The sequence below is a fragment of the Westerdykella ornata genome (assembly GCF_010094085.1).
Source record: "Westerdykella ornata strain CBS 379.55 unplaced genomic scaffold EI97scaffold_20, whole genome shotgun sequence".
Taxonomy (NCBI): domain Eukaryota; kingdom Fungi; phylum Ascomycota; class Dothideomycetes; order Pleosporales; family Sporormiaceae; genus Westerdykella; species Westerdykella ornata.
Window position 1 is genome coordinate 66056 of NW_022986870.1, and position 12678 is coordinate 78733.

At 55.4% G+C, this 12678-nt stretch overlaps 5 protein-coding genes across 5 annotated transcripts; 3 read left to right on the top strand and 2 right to left on the bottom strand.

Moving 5' to 3' along the window:
* The first annotated feature begins 1477 nt into the window (after positions 1–1477).
* Positions 1478–2793, top strand: EI97DRAFT_126257 (uncharacterized protein). The gene has a single exon (XM_033793081.1). It carries the CDS (start codon positions 1749–1751, stop codon positions 2649–2651), a length of 903 nt encoding a protein of 300 aa, XP_033651866.1. The 5' UTR covers positions 1478–1748; the 3' UTR covers positions 2652–2793.
* A 590-nt stretch (positions 2794–3383) lies between these two features.
* Positions 3384–3998, top strand: EI97DRAFT_381563 (uncharacterized protein; the record flags this gene model as incomplete). Its single annotated transcript, XM_033795806.1, has 2 exons — positions 3384–3741; positions 3799–3998. The coding sequence occupies 2 exons, from the start codon at positions 3384–3386 to the stop codon at positions 3996–3998; spliced, it is 558 nt and encodes a 185-aa protein (XP_033651867.1).
* Positions 3999–4516: 518 nt separating this feature from the next.
* EI97DRAFT_444091 (uncharacterized protein) lies at positions 4517–6289 on the top strand (the record flags this gene model as incomplete). The annotated part of the gene is made up of 2 exons (XM_033799874.1): positions 4517–5019; positions 5131–6289. 2 exons carry the CDS (start codon positions 4517–4519, stop codon positions 6287–6289), a joined length of 1662 nt encoding a protein of 553 aa, XP_033651868.1.
* EI97DRAFT_126343 (uncharacterized protein) lies at positions 6247–7162 on the bottom strand. The gene has a single exon (XM_033793083.1). The coding sequence runs from the start codon at positions 6968–6970 to the stop codon at positions 6374–6376; it is 597 nt and encodes a 198-aa protein (XP_033651869.1). The 5' UTR covers positions 6971–7162; the 3' UTR covers positions 6247–6373.
* Positions 7163–7767: 605 nt separating this feature from the next.
* EI97DRAFT_381690 (3-hydroxy-3-methylglutaryl-coenzyme A reductase) lies at positions 7768–11460 on the bottom strand (the record flags this gene model as incomplete). The annotated part of the gene is made up of 4 exons (XM_033795813.1): positions 7768–8149; positions 8215–10637; positions 10694–11065; positions 11116–11460. The coding sequence occupies 4 exons, from the start codon at positions 11458–11460 to the stop codon at positions 7768–7770; spliced, it is 3522 nt and encodes a 1173-aa protein (XP_033651870.1).
* Positions 11461–12678: the final 1218 nt, after the last annotated feature.

The window sequence follows — 12678 nt, forward strand, 5'->3', positions numbered from 1 at the left end:
CGGTACTCGGGTGCTGTCTGCAGATTGGCTATTCTTTTTTGCTCAGCTTGCCTTCCGGCCGGGTATATGTAGTCTGGCACAGCATGGATAGTAGTGGGTAGCAATACCAAGATGCAGAAACGCCAGTGGGGCTTGTGAATGTTGTGATGTCGGTGAGTTCTTCATGTGTCTTGATTGGAAGCGCCGAGCTTTCTATTTCGCTCGCGTGCTGGCCGACGATCGCATGGTCTCTTCGTAGCTCCTAGATTTCCGGCCATTGCCGTGGAACTATTCTCCCTCACTCTGCTGTCGAAAGGCAAGATTCTTGCTTTGAGTAGACGGCATAGATATCCGGGTGTTGATGCTATCAGGGGAACTGTGTACTTCACGCTGATAAGGGGGGAAAGAGATGAAATCCCACCGAGGCCGTAGGCACTTGCATCAGAGTTATCACCGTCTGACCAGGCACTATTACGGCTTCTGTTCACATCCGACTGAACTCCCCCTTGCACTTCCTCTGTACTGCTGTTTTCCACATCCAATTTAAACAGCTAGTAGGCGCAGCAATATAGGAGGTCCTGCAATTAGCTTCGTAGCGCGCCTCTACGTATAGTAGTATTTTTAAAAAGAAAATTCTCCCTGTCGCATTATTAAGTCGTAGCCAGTTGGCTTGTGCTGGGTAGGGAATTCCACCTACAGAGGAATTGGAGCCGGATGTTCAGTCGGACGTGGAAAGCCGCAGTATTGTCCATCAAGAGCTTGCGAACCTTGTGGATCCATGCCCTTTCCCTCTCCTTCATTTCCTGATCTCTTCCAGATGTGAGCTTGGTTCCCAGCCTACCCATGTCCGCGACGGTTGCCATTGGATAATCAACCATTCGCAACCATCGGTCGCCATGGTGTCGATGCGGCGTGCGCAGGAAGATCCGTTCGGTCTTGTAATACCAAGGAGTGCGATCTGTGTCACCAGATGGATGGCCGCTGATATCGCAGAACGAGCCCCAGCTTCGAACATGGGGACCTCCATTGGGCGATTTCTTGAAGAACGTCGCTGTCACTTTCAAACAGAGACGAGGCCTGGCTGAAGAAACCACTGTGATAGCTGGGGCAGGGAGACTCGGGCGATACAAGCGCAATTCTTCGCAGGTGTTCGCGGTGCGCTTCTCCGTTCATGTGAACCTCCTTCACTGTTATATATTCGGCCCTGGGGAGCTCCGCTCTAATCATGTGGCCCGTGACCTCAACAGCGCACAAGCTATTGTGTATCCGCACAGACTGTCGGGCACAATAGAACAATAGGCCAAGAGATCTGGGCTTTGTCTCTCTATATATTGTTCTTTGTAAAAGTGTGCACACGCTCAAAGTGGCGCCTTCTCGCACTTTTGTGAATGAACATTGGGGCTGCCCAAAGAAGTACACGGACACCAGTGAAGGTGCCTGTTCAAGGTGAAGAAGAAGGCACCATGTGCGCGCTAGAGTTAGCAGCAACCACGTAAACCAGACTCACTTTCACGTGTCCCCACACTTTCACCTCTCACCCTGTCCGCGAGTGCGTCCGTGGCATACAAAAAACGCTTCGTGGGGTCGGCCCTCGAAGCCAACCCTATCCCATGCACCCTCTCCAACTCCCGACCTAAGGGTCAGAGCCTCGCTCCACAAGACTTTTGCGCTGCGACCTCAACCTGAACCTCAACCTGAACCTCAACCTGAACCTCAACCTCAACCTCATCTTCAACCTCTCGCAGCGACCGTGCCCGGACGTCGTCGTAATGTCGTTCTCTGACACGGCTCCGTTGCTCCGGTCTTCCCCTCCTTCATCACGCTCCTCATCTTCCACGACTTTGTGTTCGGCGGCCTTTTCTTCTTCTCGCTCCTCATCTTCCACTACTTTGTCTTCGGCGGCGGACTTCACCAAGGAAATCGACCGACTGCGAGCTGCGGCGCGACCAGCCATCCACACGCGCAAGTCTTCGAAAGAACACCAAGTCGCGCTCCGGGCGCTCACAAAGTCGTGGATTGCTCTCCCGGAGTCGCCTCACCAGTGTCAAGCCATCATGTACTCGAGCTGGACCAGGTTCAGCTGCTCCCGCGTCAGCAATTTGTCCAGCGACGATCTCAAGGCCTCCGTCCTGTGCGCTCCGCGACCTACGACACCCGACTTCAATCCGCCGCTGTTCGAGCGTACATATCTAGGAGCCGACCAGCCTGACATGGTCGGAAACCCTGAGGCGCGTCGGATCCTGCGCCGCCCGCATCGCCGAGCGAAGTCCAGCTTGAACAATTCCTGGTCGACGGTTTCCTCCTCACAGAAAGATGGCCAGTCCCAATCCACGGGCCTCAGATTCGGGAAATCGCCAATCAAGAAGCCTGTTACCATCTCTCTCCTTACCCAGAAGATGCACTCTCCCAAGGAAGAAGCCAGGAAGCCCATCAATCCGATAGGTTTCTTCGCCAAAGCCGAAGCCAATGAAGGCAAGCCAGCCCTTAGCGCATCAATGCTCCCATCAGCGTTCGACTCGGACAGCGAGGATGATGAATCGGAGGAAGAGCTTCGGAAGCACATCGACACTCCCGGTGTCCTCTTCGAGGCTAACAAAGGCAAGGGGACCCTCGGCGTCTCGATGCTGCCCTCGGCATTCGACTCTGACAGCGAAGATGAGGGATCCGAGTAAGTTTGCCATTGTAATCAGGACGTGACATTGCGTTCCCTAACGCCCTTTTGTAGGTCTGGAGCATAGAGCATGACTGCGCAAAACGGCACGAACCATGAAACTCGCATGACAATGCAATGAAGTAAACGAAGTAACGAACAAACGAATGAAAGGGCATTGATAAAGTAAACATGAAAGGAGCTTTTGGATGAGATGGAATTTGAAGACGCCTACAATTTGATTACGGTCTGGGAATCTTGGGCTGATTGGGTGGCCGTCGAATGAGAGAGAGCCCAGCGAGGGGGTCACATACTTGCATATGGGGCATGTCGAGGCAGGAGATGTACCTTCTTTTCCTTTTTTTTAGGGGGGCATTGATATGGAAATGGGATGGATGAGTGAGTCTGGGTTTGAGAGCTGGCAGGGAAAATCATCTTTAAGTACGGAGTTATGGTCAACCGCTTGGCAACGACGCCACTTTGATGATGTGGCCCAAGCTCCACAAGGCATCACCATTATTAGACGATCATTATTCTTCTTCCGCACTTTGACGGTTTATCAACTTCTGCCGACCACCTTGTATAGCCAACAATGGAGCGATCTATATCTTCAGTATGCACACGTGTGTTTTGTGCCTTTTCCGTGCAACAACCCTGCCGAACGTCTCTCCGTCGTATGTCCCACTCTTCACCACCTCGTCCCAGACCTCATCCATGTTCACCCAGAACCACTGTTGCCGCAGCATTCGCCTCCATGCCACCGCCCAAGACGACCGATCGCGGCCCAAAGAGTAATGAGGATACTCAGACGGACTTTGCCGAGCTCGACGTCCTGCGAAACACGGCCCCGCCCGCCACAGCAATCAACAATTGCACAGAAGACGGATTCGCCTTGAACAATGATATGAAGATTCATGGAAGCGGCTTGTTCTTGGTAGGAGGGGAGGCCTTTCGGTGGCGGCCATGGCTGCGGGCAGATGGCAAGGAAGGGACGGTTGCTGAGGGCCGAGTCGGCGAGGATGCCTTGACTGGGAGGTTATTGAACGCGAAGCGGCTGTGGGATGTACCCAAGGAGGCCTGGGGACTGTTAGACCTGGTCTGGCCAAAGCCCGGTACAGTGCTCTCTCCCCGCTTCATGCTACGGAACCCTCTTCTGACGTCCATGTTAGATCTTCTTATTATTGGAACTGGTCCACGGGTTGTTCCTATATCTCCCGAAGTGCGTCGCTACCTCAACGATCTGGGCATACGACTGGAGATCCAGGATACCCGGAATGCGGCCGCTCAATTCAACCTCCTGGCTACTGAGCGCGGTGCTACACAGGTTGCCGCCGCCCTTATCCCCATTGGCTGGAAGGAGGGGCGATGAGCGGACCGCCGGAACATTCAGACACGTTTGATGGCGTCCTGATACCGGTATGGCGTTCGCCCAGCTACGACATCTGCCTCGAATCAGCCGGCTCACGTGTATCATGCTGTGCTGTGATCTGAAACGCGCACCAACTACCCTAGGATGCCTCAAGATGCAATTGTTATATCACTGGCTATCCCTTCGCGGCTCTCCCTCCAGATCCCTTTTGCTTCCCATGTCTGTCCTTCTTTTAGGGCTTCATCGCCTCCATCGCGCCTGCCCTGCCGCATTGTCCGAGCCGCTGTTCCGCTTCAAATCTAACGGCATTGAAGACTGAAGACACCAATCCAATCGTTGCTTCCGCATATCTTCAGTGCGGCAGGCACCGTCGCCTCTGACGTACCCGGAAGTTCTTCTCAAACCTATGAACATCCTCATCTTTGGCGCTGAGCCCACTTCTTTTCTAGATTCATCATATTTTCCATCGTTCACATTGCTATTAAGCTGTGCGTCTACATACTAGCTCGACATGAGCCATGGACCCAGAGCAGAGATCCACCTCTATCCTCTCGTCGAACGCATCGCCGAAAGTCGCCTGTGGATACAACTCTGCAGGGCAGCGATTGGGGCGTCTAATTCCCGCCTCTGCGCAACACGATACCATCCTTATCGCCTGCGTTCTCAAAGACGACATTCCAGAGCGGACGCTTTCTATACTCGAGCCGGCGCCACTCGTTGCTGCGCTAGTCTCTACAGAAACGATCTTTACCGATGCCCTCGCTCGACACTCCGCGCGTTCCGCGAACAATGATGATGACTGCGTTCTTGATTTCTCCAAGACCCTTGGGCCCGTACTCAGGGACCTTCACATTATGCGGTATGCGAGGACAACCGCGTTTCTGTTTCCTCCATATTATCGTGGCGTTAGGTTCAGAAATCAGGTCAAATTCACGGCACATGTCATGTGGATTGTTGCAAAACATGTTCATAAACGCATAGCGGGTCGTTGTGACCACGTCTTTGCAAAGGTACTCGTCTGGTATGTTCGTCATGACTTCGTTGCCTCGGTCTGCTTCGAACTAGCAGAGAGATGGACCGTACAACGTACAAGTCTCGCCAGTCACTTGCTAACATGAACCTACCCTCACAGTAAGCTCATCGCTCGCCTAGTTTCCAACAGGCAACTCTGTATCCTTCGAAAGTTCCAGCGCAAGGAAGCTAGTGAGAGCGCCGTCTATTGGAGAGGATTACGCGGGGGAGCCGGCACGCCGCCGCGTCATGAAGCAGAACCTGAAGGCATCAGCAGCTCCCGATACCTCCCTAGAGAACACCACAATCACATCGAGCCTCATCGGCTTCAAGGACCGCCTCAGCAACCTCATCAACGAGGGGCTCCAAAAGTGCCTCGGGTACCTCTCCAGAATGGAAGAGTTCACTATCCCCAAGCACAGTTCTCGAGGAAAGTTCCACAACACCCACCACGGCAACCTTCCGGCCGGCCGCCGCCCCCGCACAATGGCATACACCACTCTCAAGATTCGTATGGACCACAGCGCCGGGTACACTTCCAGGAACAACGGCGGACGGATTCCCTACACCCTGCTCGTCAGCAACCTAGGAATCTACTTGAAGGCCAAGGTCGAGCCGGGCTCGTCGAACAGCGAGGAGCTTCGCATGCCCTCCACCCACTCCCTCCCAGTCTATCCGATGCCGTGTATCGTGGCCAGCAGCAAGATCAGGGACGCTTCACGGGACGGTCGCAGCACCTCTCTCAGCATGAGCAACTGGTGCGACGCCTACCACAACAGCGCCCATCGCAGCAACGCCCAACCCAGCAACGCACACCGCAGCAGCACCCACCAGAGCAGCGTCCACAGCAGCGCGGCCCACAGTCGCAGAACCCACCCCAGGGTCCACCACGGCAACGTCTACCGCAACAGCACTTCCCGCAGCAGCGCTCAGAGCGGCGTTTCTCACGCGCACAGCGCCCATTCCCGCAATTGTCACCACCAGTGTCAGGTCGGTATCCGCAGCCGCAGTCAGCTTCGCAGGGAGTCACTCGGCCAGCTTTTGCGCCGGCAGCATCCGCAGAGGACTTCTCCAAGGAGTTTCAAACTCGCGCACCAACCTGGAGATTAGATGCTGGTTCCGAAGATATTTTTGCTTCATATGAAGGCCTCTCCTCGGATGAGCCATCGACACCTAAACCCCCTGACGACTCCCGCACTGGTTTTCGAAAGCGCCTGCGCGCTTTGGAAAGGAAAATTGCGGGTGACGAGAAGCAATACAAGGGCCTCCAGGAATTCTAGAGAGATTCCCGCGATAAAGAGGCCCAGCAGGCGTTTACTTGGGACGTCAACCTCCTGTACAATTGGTACCTGGATCCGCGATATTCATTCACCGTTCCCTGGGTCTATCCGCAACCGCATCGGATCGGCAGTGGGAAACCTCCGCACCCGTCCCTGACGCCAGGTTTCGTGAAGACGGCCGAGGGTGGGCAAAAGGCGTTGCTGAGCTGGGAGCCGTTTGCCGAGAGGCCGCTGCTGCACCCGGGGTGTTAGGATCGGCCTGATTTGCGGCTGTGGAACGCGCAGGTGAATGGAGGCAGGAGAGGAAGACCGCCGTCGGGTGACGCTGCGGATCAGGGGGAGGGAGATCCGGCGCCTACGCCGAGACCTCCTTACAAGAGACGATGTCATCAGTATGGAGAGCTCCAGGGGAGGAGTCCCGAGCCGAGGGTCTTGTTTGCGCGGCCGGCGCATCATAGGCCGGATTCTCCGTCGAAGGGTGTGAAGACGTTGAGGAAGGCTTTGACACGGGTGGGGTTGTTGGCGCTGGAGGATGGGGATGGCGATGGGGATGGGGAGGGGGTGTATGTGTGGATTTGGGCGCAGCGGGGTGCGAGCCGGACGAAGCGGGATGTGGAAAAGGGGAAGGTCGGAGCAGAAGGAAGGAGGAGGTTGGGGCCGCCGAGGGGCGCGGTGTGGCATACGGAGTGAGGGGATCAGGTTGTTTATTTAGTTGCTGCAACTTGGACTTGGGTATTGCTGGGGATTGTTGGGCGTCATCGTTAGATCATCATGTCCTTGGCGAATTGGGTTGGAGATGTGCTGGCCTTTTTGTCCTTCGTTGAATCCGGGTCCATGGTTTCGGCGGAGCGTGGAGTCGAAGATAAGGACTAATATCTCTATGGGTAGGGCAAAGCTAGACGGCGATTCGTTTGTCTTGGAATTTGGATAACCGGTGTGGTTTGTGTGTGTCGTGGCGTTTAATGAAGTGTGCCGGCGAGTGAGTAGAAAATGCGCAGAGAGCGACAAAGGAAGGTTTTCAAGAAGGGGATGTGAAATTTGTGCATGCCTGTACCTCGGGGATATTCAGATGATGATGATGATGCAGTCAGTAATGATGTGTATATATTTTGCTCCTTTGTCATCTACATCATGGCCCTCGGCTCGGACTGTGAAGTCGAGGTCTCGGGGTACCAACCACATATGTTGGTGTAATGTACTAGACTGTCGGCTTCTATCTGACCTTCCGGAAACAAGAGCCAGGACCATTAAACAATATTACACCGTAGCCTCCCCACGCTCTTGAACTGCTTCCCTCTCTCCACCTTTAGCAGAAATCATCATCATCGACCAACAAGAGACCTACGAGACCCAGTAAACCTACTTAGACTCGCTGACGGAATGCAATGCCCACATACAAATATGCACATAAACCCCAAGCCCAGACGTATTCATTTACACTCCACTTCCTCCGCCTCTTCAACCATTGCCAATCCCTCCTATCGTCTCGGCAACGGCCCATTCCCCACGCTCGCACCCGCACCGACACCCACGCCCACGCCATTCGGCGCCGGCGTCCTGCTCCCCTCGCCCATGGGCGTCGGCGCCCGGCTCGGCACCGCGCTCCGATTATGCGCCATATGCGCTCTGACCAGATGCCCAGCCGCGAGCGCAGCGTTCAGACTCAATTCTCCCGCCAGGACGGCCGCGCCGATGATTCGCGCCAACAAGCGGGCATTGTCGCCTGGGGAGGTAGGGTGTGCGCCGCGGACGCCAAGGAGGTCGAGCATCGCGGACTGGGGTTCGAGAATGGTGCCGCCGCCGATGGTGCCAACTTCGATCGACGGCATCGAGACGGAGATTTGGAGGTTGCCGTTGAGACTAGGAGAGAGATCATTAGCTGACGAACGAGGGCGAGAATGGTGAGACGAGATGATGATACTCACTTCTTCATGACCGTAATACAATTCGAGCTCTCCACCACCTGAGCTGGATCCTGGCCCGTCGCCAAAAACACCGCCGCAACAATGTTCGCCGCATGCGCATTGAACCCGCCCATCGCTCCCGCCATAGCGGATCCAATAAAATTCTTGTTGATATTGAGGTCCACGAGACTCTCCACATCTGTCTTGAGTACACTCTTGACAATGTGGCCAGGAATGATCGCTTCGGCGACGATACCCTTGCCGCGGCCGTCTATCCAGTTGATGGCGGCAGCTTTCTTGTCGGTGCAGTAGTTCCCAGAGACGGAAATGATGTCCATGTCTTCGAAGCCTTCTTGCGCCATGACGGAGAGGGCGTGCTCGACACCCTTGGAAATCATGTTCATGCCCATGGCGTCACCTGTCGTGGTCTTGAATCGGATGTACAAGTTGGTTCCCGCAATGGCGGTCTTCATCGTCTGGAGACGAGCGAAGCGTGAGGTAGAGTTGAAGGCGTTCTTCATGATGCGCTGGCCCTCTTCGGAATCGAGCCAGATTTTGGCGGCGCCGGCGCGGGCGAGAGATTGGAATGCTACGCAGGGGCCGCGCGTCATGCCATCGGCGGTCAGGACGGTCGTGGCACCGCCGCCGGCGTTGATGGCTTTGGCTCCGCGGGAGGTACTTGCCACCAGTACACCTTCGGTCGTCGCCATGGGGATGAAGTAGTTCTGGCCGTCCACCATCAACGGACCCGCGACACCGAGAGGGAGAGGCAAATATCCGATGACATTCTCGCAGCAGGCTCCATGAACGAGGTCATAATTATAATCCTTGTAAGGAAGCTTGGACCTCTCAAGCAGCGTCGAGGTCTCGCGGGTAGCATGTGTCCGAGAGACGAGTCCGCGGCGAATCTTGACAGCACGAGTCTTGTCGCCGAGCGTCTTTTCCAGCGCATATCCAGGTATCTTTCCTCGGACCGAGAGTTCAATGAGTTCCTCGTCGGTCATCTTGTGGGTTTGCTTGTCTTTGAGCATCTGCTCCAAGATTTCCATAGGTCGATTAGGTTCCTTCTGCTCTTCCTCAGTCAACGGCGTTGGGGGACGCTGGGGCTGTGCAGGTTGCGGTTCGTGGGCGCCTTTAGAGACAGGCTGGATGGCCCCACGGGCAGCTTGTTTTTCTGGGCCTGGTGTGATGGGCGGCGAAGGTATATGCTGATGAGGGATACCGATAGCAGCAGATGGCGGGGCGCCCTCCTGAACCTCGGAGGGTTGTGGTGGTTCCAGAGGCTGGTGCGGTTCCTTGATGGTCCAGCGCGCAGCATTGAAGAGGTAGCCGTTCAAGACAACGCTCATGACCAGGGCAGCAATGATCCATTTGCTCAGGAACGGATCTTCCAGGCTCTTGAGAACGCCGTCGACAAGTTGGGTGCTGATATTTCCACCGAGGTGTGTCCCTGCCTCCGCAACGGTGTGCTCGCCATAGTGGATAGAGGGATACTCCAGCTCATACTTAATGGGCGTCAAAATAGTCACCTGAGTGGGGATCGAGCTCTTCGTCGCTTGCCGTAAAATGGCTTCCAAGCCATTGCCTGCAACCTTGAAGGGGTCAAGGGGAGGAGATGCACCAACACCGGAGATGTGTGATGGCTTGGCACCATGCATACCGAATCGCAGGGTGACGAGATTCAACACATTGACAAGAACAAAGCCGACAACCATGAGGAGCTTGAACTTGGGGACCGTGATGGTTTTGCCGAAAATCGTGGTGGTGTTGCTCCGCTTCTTCGGGTCGACAGCGGAGTTTGGCCAGTCGTTGTTGGAGGCGACATTCTCGGCAACAGATCGGCTCACTCCATCGTCCTCCAGAGCCCTTCGGAGAGCGATGTGGCGCTTGATGCGGTTGATCTCCAGCTTGATGGTAAGAATCGCGGTGTAGAAGGTGAGCAGCATAACAGCATCAAAGAGCAGGATCCAGGCTCCCAAGAAGCAGAACTGGCGGAGTCCACCCTGAATCCCCGACATGGCTCCGGCAACGAGGATAGAAATCTCGAAGAAGTAGTCCCTGACAATCTCAAATCCGACTTGCTTGATCGCTTTTTGCACAGCATTCTGGATCGTCAGCGAGTCACCCGTGGTACCTTCGGCATTCCTGCGGGCGTCCATGGAAGCAGAGAGCACCGCCTTGGTAAGCACAATGGGCTTTTCGAAACCAATGATAACAACCAGGAAGGGGAGTCCCTCGGACAGGAGAACCATGTTCATGGGAACGCCAAGGTAGACAGTAACTAGCAAGGCCAGGACGAAGGCGAAGGCTGACTGGATCAGAACGGTAGCTGCGAGCCAGAAGTTGGATCCCAAGCGGCGCATGGCGAGGAACAAGGAGACGAAGGTCAGATGCATGGCAAGGTAGCCGAGCGCCATTATGATGATATCGCCCGTATCAGCATTCTGTACGTGAAGTTAACTTCCATGATCCCCGGCAAGTACATGGCGGCAATACGTACCTTCAGCAAGTCAACAAACGAAGCCCAGGACTCCCTTGCCCAGTTGCGAATTCCGCCGGGGGAGCTTCCACTCCTAGCCGCCTTCATGATCCACTTCTTCTCCTCCCGCGTACCGGCTTTCTCGGAGCTGTGCTTCTCCGACGCTTCTTCAGGGGCTGGAATCTCCTGCATGGAGGCGAGGAATTCCGGTGCGTCGCGGTAGGGGATGGAGAAGGCGAGCGAGCTGTCGGAGGACATGGTGGAGAAGGAGTTGGAGGAACTGGGTAGCAGTCTCGTGGATACGTTGCTCGGGAAGGCATCTTCGGTCGGGGCGCTGTTGATGTTGGTTGAGTCGGAGAATACCAGAGTGATCAGGGCGAGATCTTCGATAGACTACAAGATGTTAGATGGACCCTCCCTAACCCAGATTTGCACGAACATACCGGTTCGACCTTGGCACCCAATGCGGGTTCCACCGTCTCCGCCTCCCACTTCCAGCCGGTCTGTTCGCTAACCCTCAATGTCTGACTCCCAGACAAGAGCGTAGTGAAATCCACCTTCCCAGTGCTCTTATCGGTAGCCCGATCAAGCAGCCCCTGATCCAGCACGCCGAGGTAGGAATAACTAGCAACACAGGCAATCATCACAATGGTATGGATCGGATGTGTACACGCTTTCTTTGCAACCCACAGCAGCACGGGACCCAGATGGCGGTCGTACCATGCTGGATTACGGACGTTTTCCGTCGCCCCCGGGCGCTGGAACTTGGAGGTTAGGAAGCCGAACATGGCGGATTATGCGGTAAGCGGCGAGATCGAAGTAGGAGTCGAGGAGAGGGGTATTATGCAAAATACTCAAATAGTCTCGGGCATGGGGTTACGCGTATAGGGAGGCTGTGCGGTGCTTCGATTGCGGAGGGGGATTGCGGGCGAAGCGAAAGTCGCGACGAGTGGCGGAGGGAGGGGAAGCTCGAAAGGAGAGAGGCCGAAAAGGCAGCGGCAGCGGCAGACGTCCGGCAGCGCAATTGAAGCTATCCACTACTCCGAGGTTAGCACTCAGCAGATGGTGAAGGCGGGGAAGAGAAGGGGATGGTCGAACGAGGAAGAGCCGGTGTTTTTTGAGGAAGGGGACAGGGGAGAAGTGGCAGTTAGGAGTTGGAGTTGGGAACGACACACCACAACGGGCACACTGGGAGGAAGGTGGAGGAGAGAAGAGAAGGGCGTCCGCGAGGGACAATTGAGGGTGGAGGCGTCTTGTAGTGAGTAGATAACCCTCGTGGTGGTGAGCACAGAGGCACAGAGGCACAGAGGCACTGAGGCACAGAGGGCATAGCCGGAACTATCTGGGGACCTTTTTCGGGGCAGGGGGCAAGGGGGGGCTTTCGGTTGGTTGAGAAACTTTTCTAGACTGGGCGGACTGGGGGGGATCTGGCGCCAAGGCCCCAACGCGTGGGTTCCAACGTTCACCGCTTTGTGTCGCCTTATCAGATGGGAGTCGTCATCTCATCATGGAGACAGCACAAAGGAGCGTCGCCAGCTACTGCGCCTACTATTGTCTGCAATCGAACCACGCGCTGTGTTGTGGAGGGACAGAATACGAGAGCCGAAGAACAATACTGTACTGTACTCATGGTGCTGCACCGAGACGTCACCGAAGCTGATGGCAATCACCTAAACGTGGGCATGGAAATGGAAATCGAAATGGTGACGCCACCACCGCCACATCTGCTGCGCCGCATTTACACACGTGGGCCGCGCGGCAAAGCGGCAAGCCGAGACATCACCTTGATGAGTGGATCTGGAAAGAGCACAAGCACACACACACACACACACACACACACACACACACACACACACACACACACACACTCTCTCACACACACCCAACACTCGCCCACTCACCCACTCACTCTGGTAGAAGTGCTGGAATTAAGAGTCAAAGTTCTTGCGTACTGGAATCTATCGCACAGTACTGGTATCACATGGATGGTTTCCCCTTCCCACCAT

What these genes read in the sequence shown, in the direction of transcription:
- EI97DRAFT_126257 (XM_033793081.1), top strand. Translation starts at nt 1,749, where the DNA reads ATGTCGTTCTCTGACACGGCTCCGTTGCTCCGGTCTTCCCCTCCTTCA.
- EI97DRAFT_126343 (XM_033793083.1), bottom strand. Translation starts at nt 6,970, where the DNA reads ATGCCACACCGCGCCCCTCGGCGGCCCCAACCTCCTCCTTCCTTCTGC.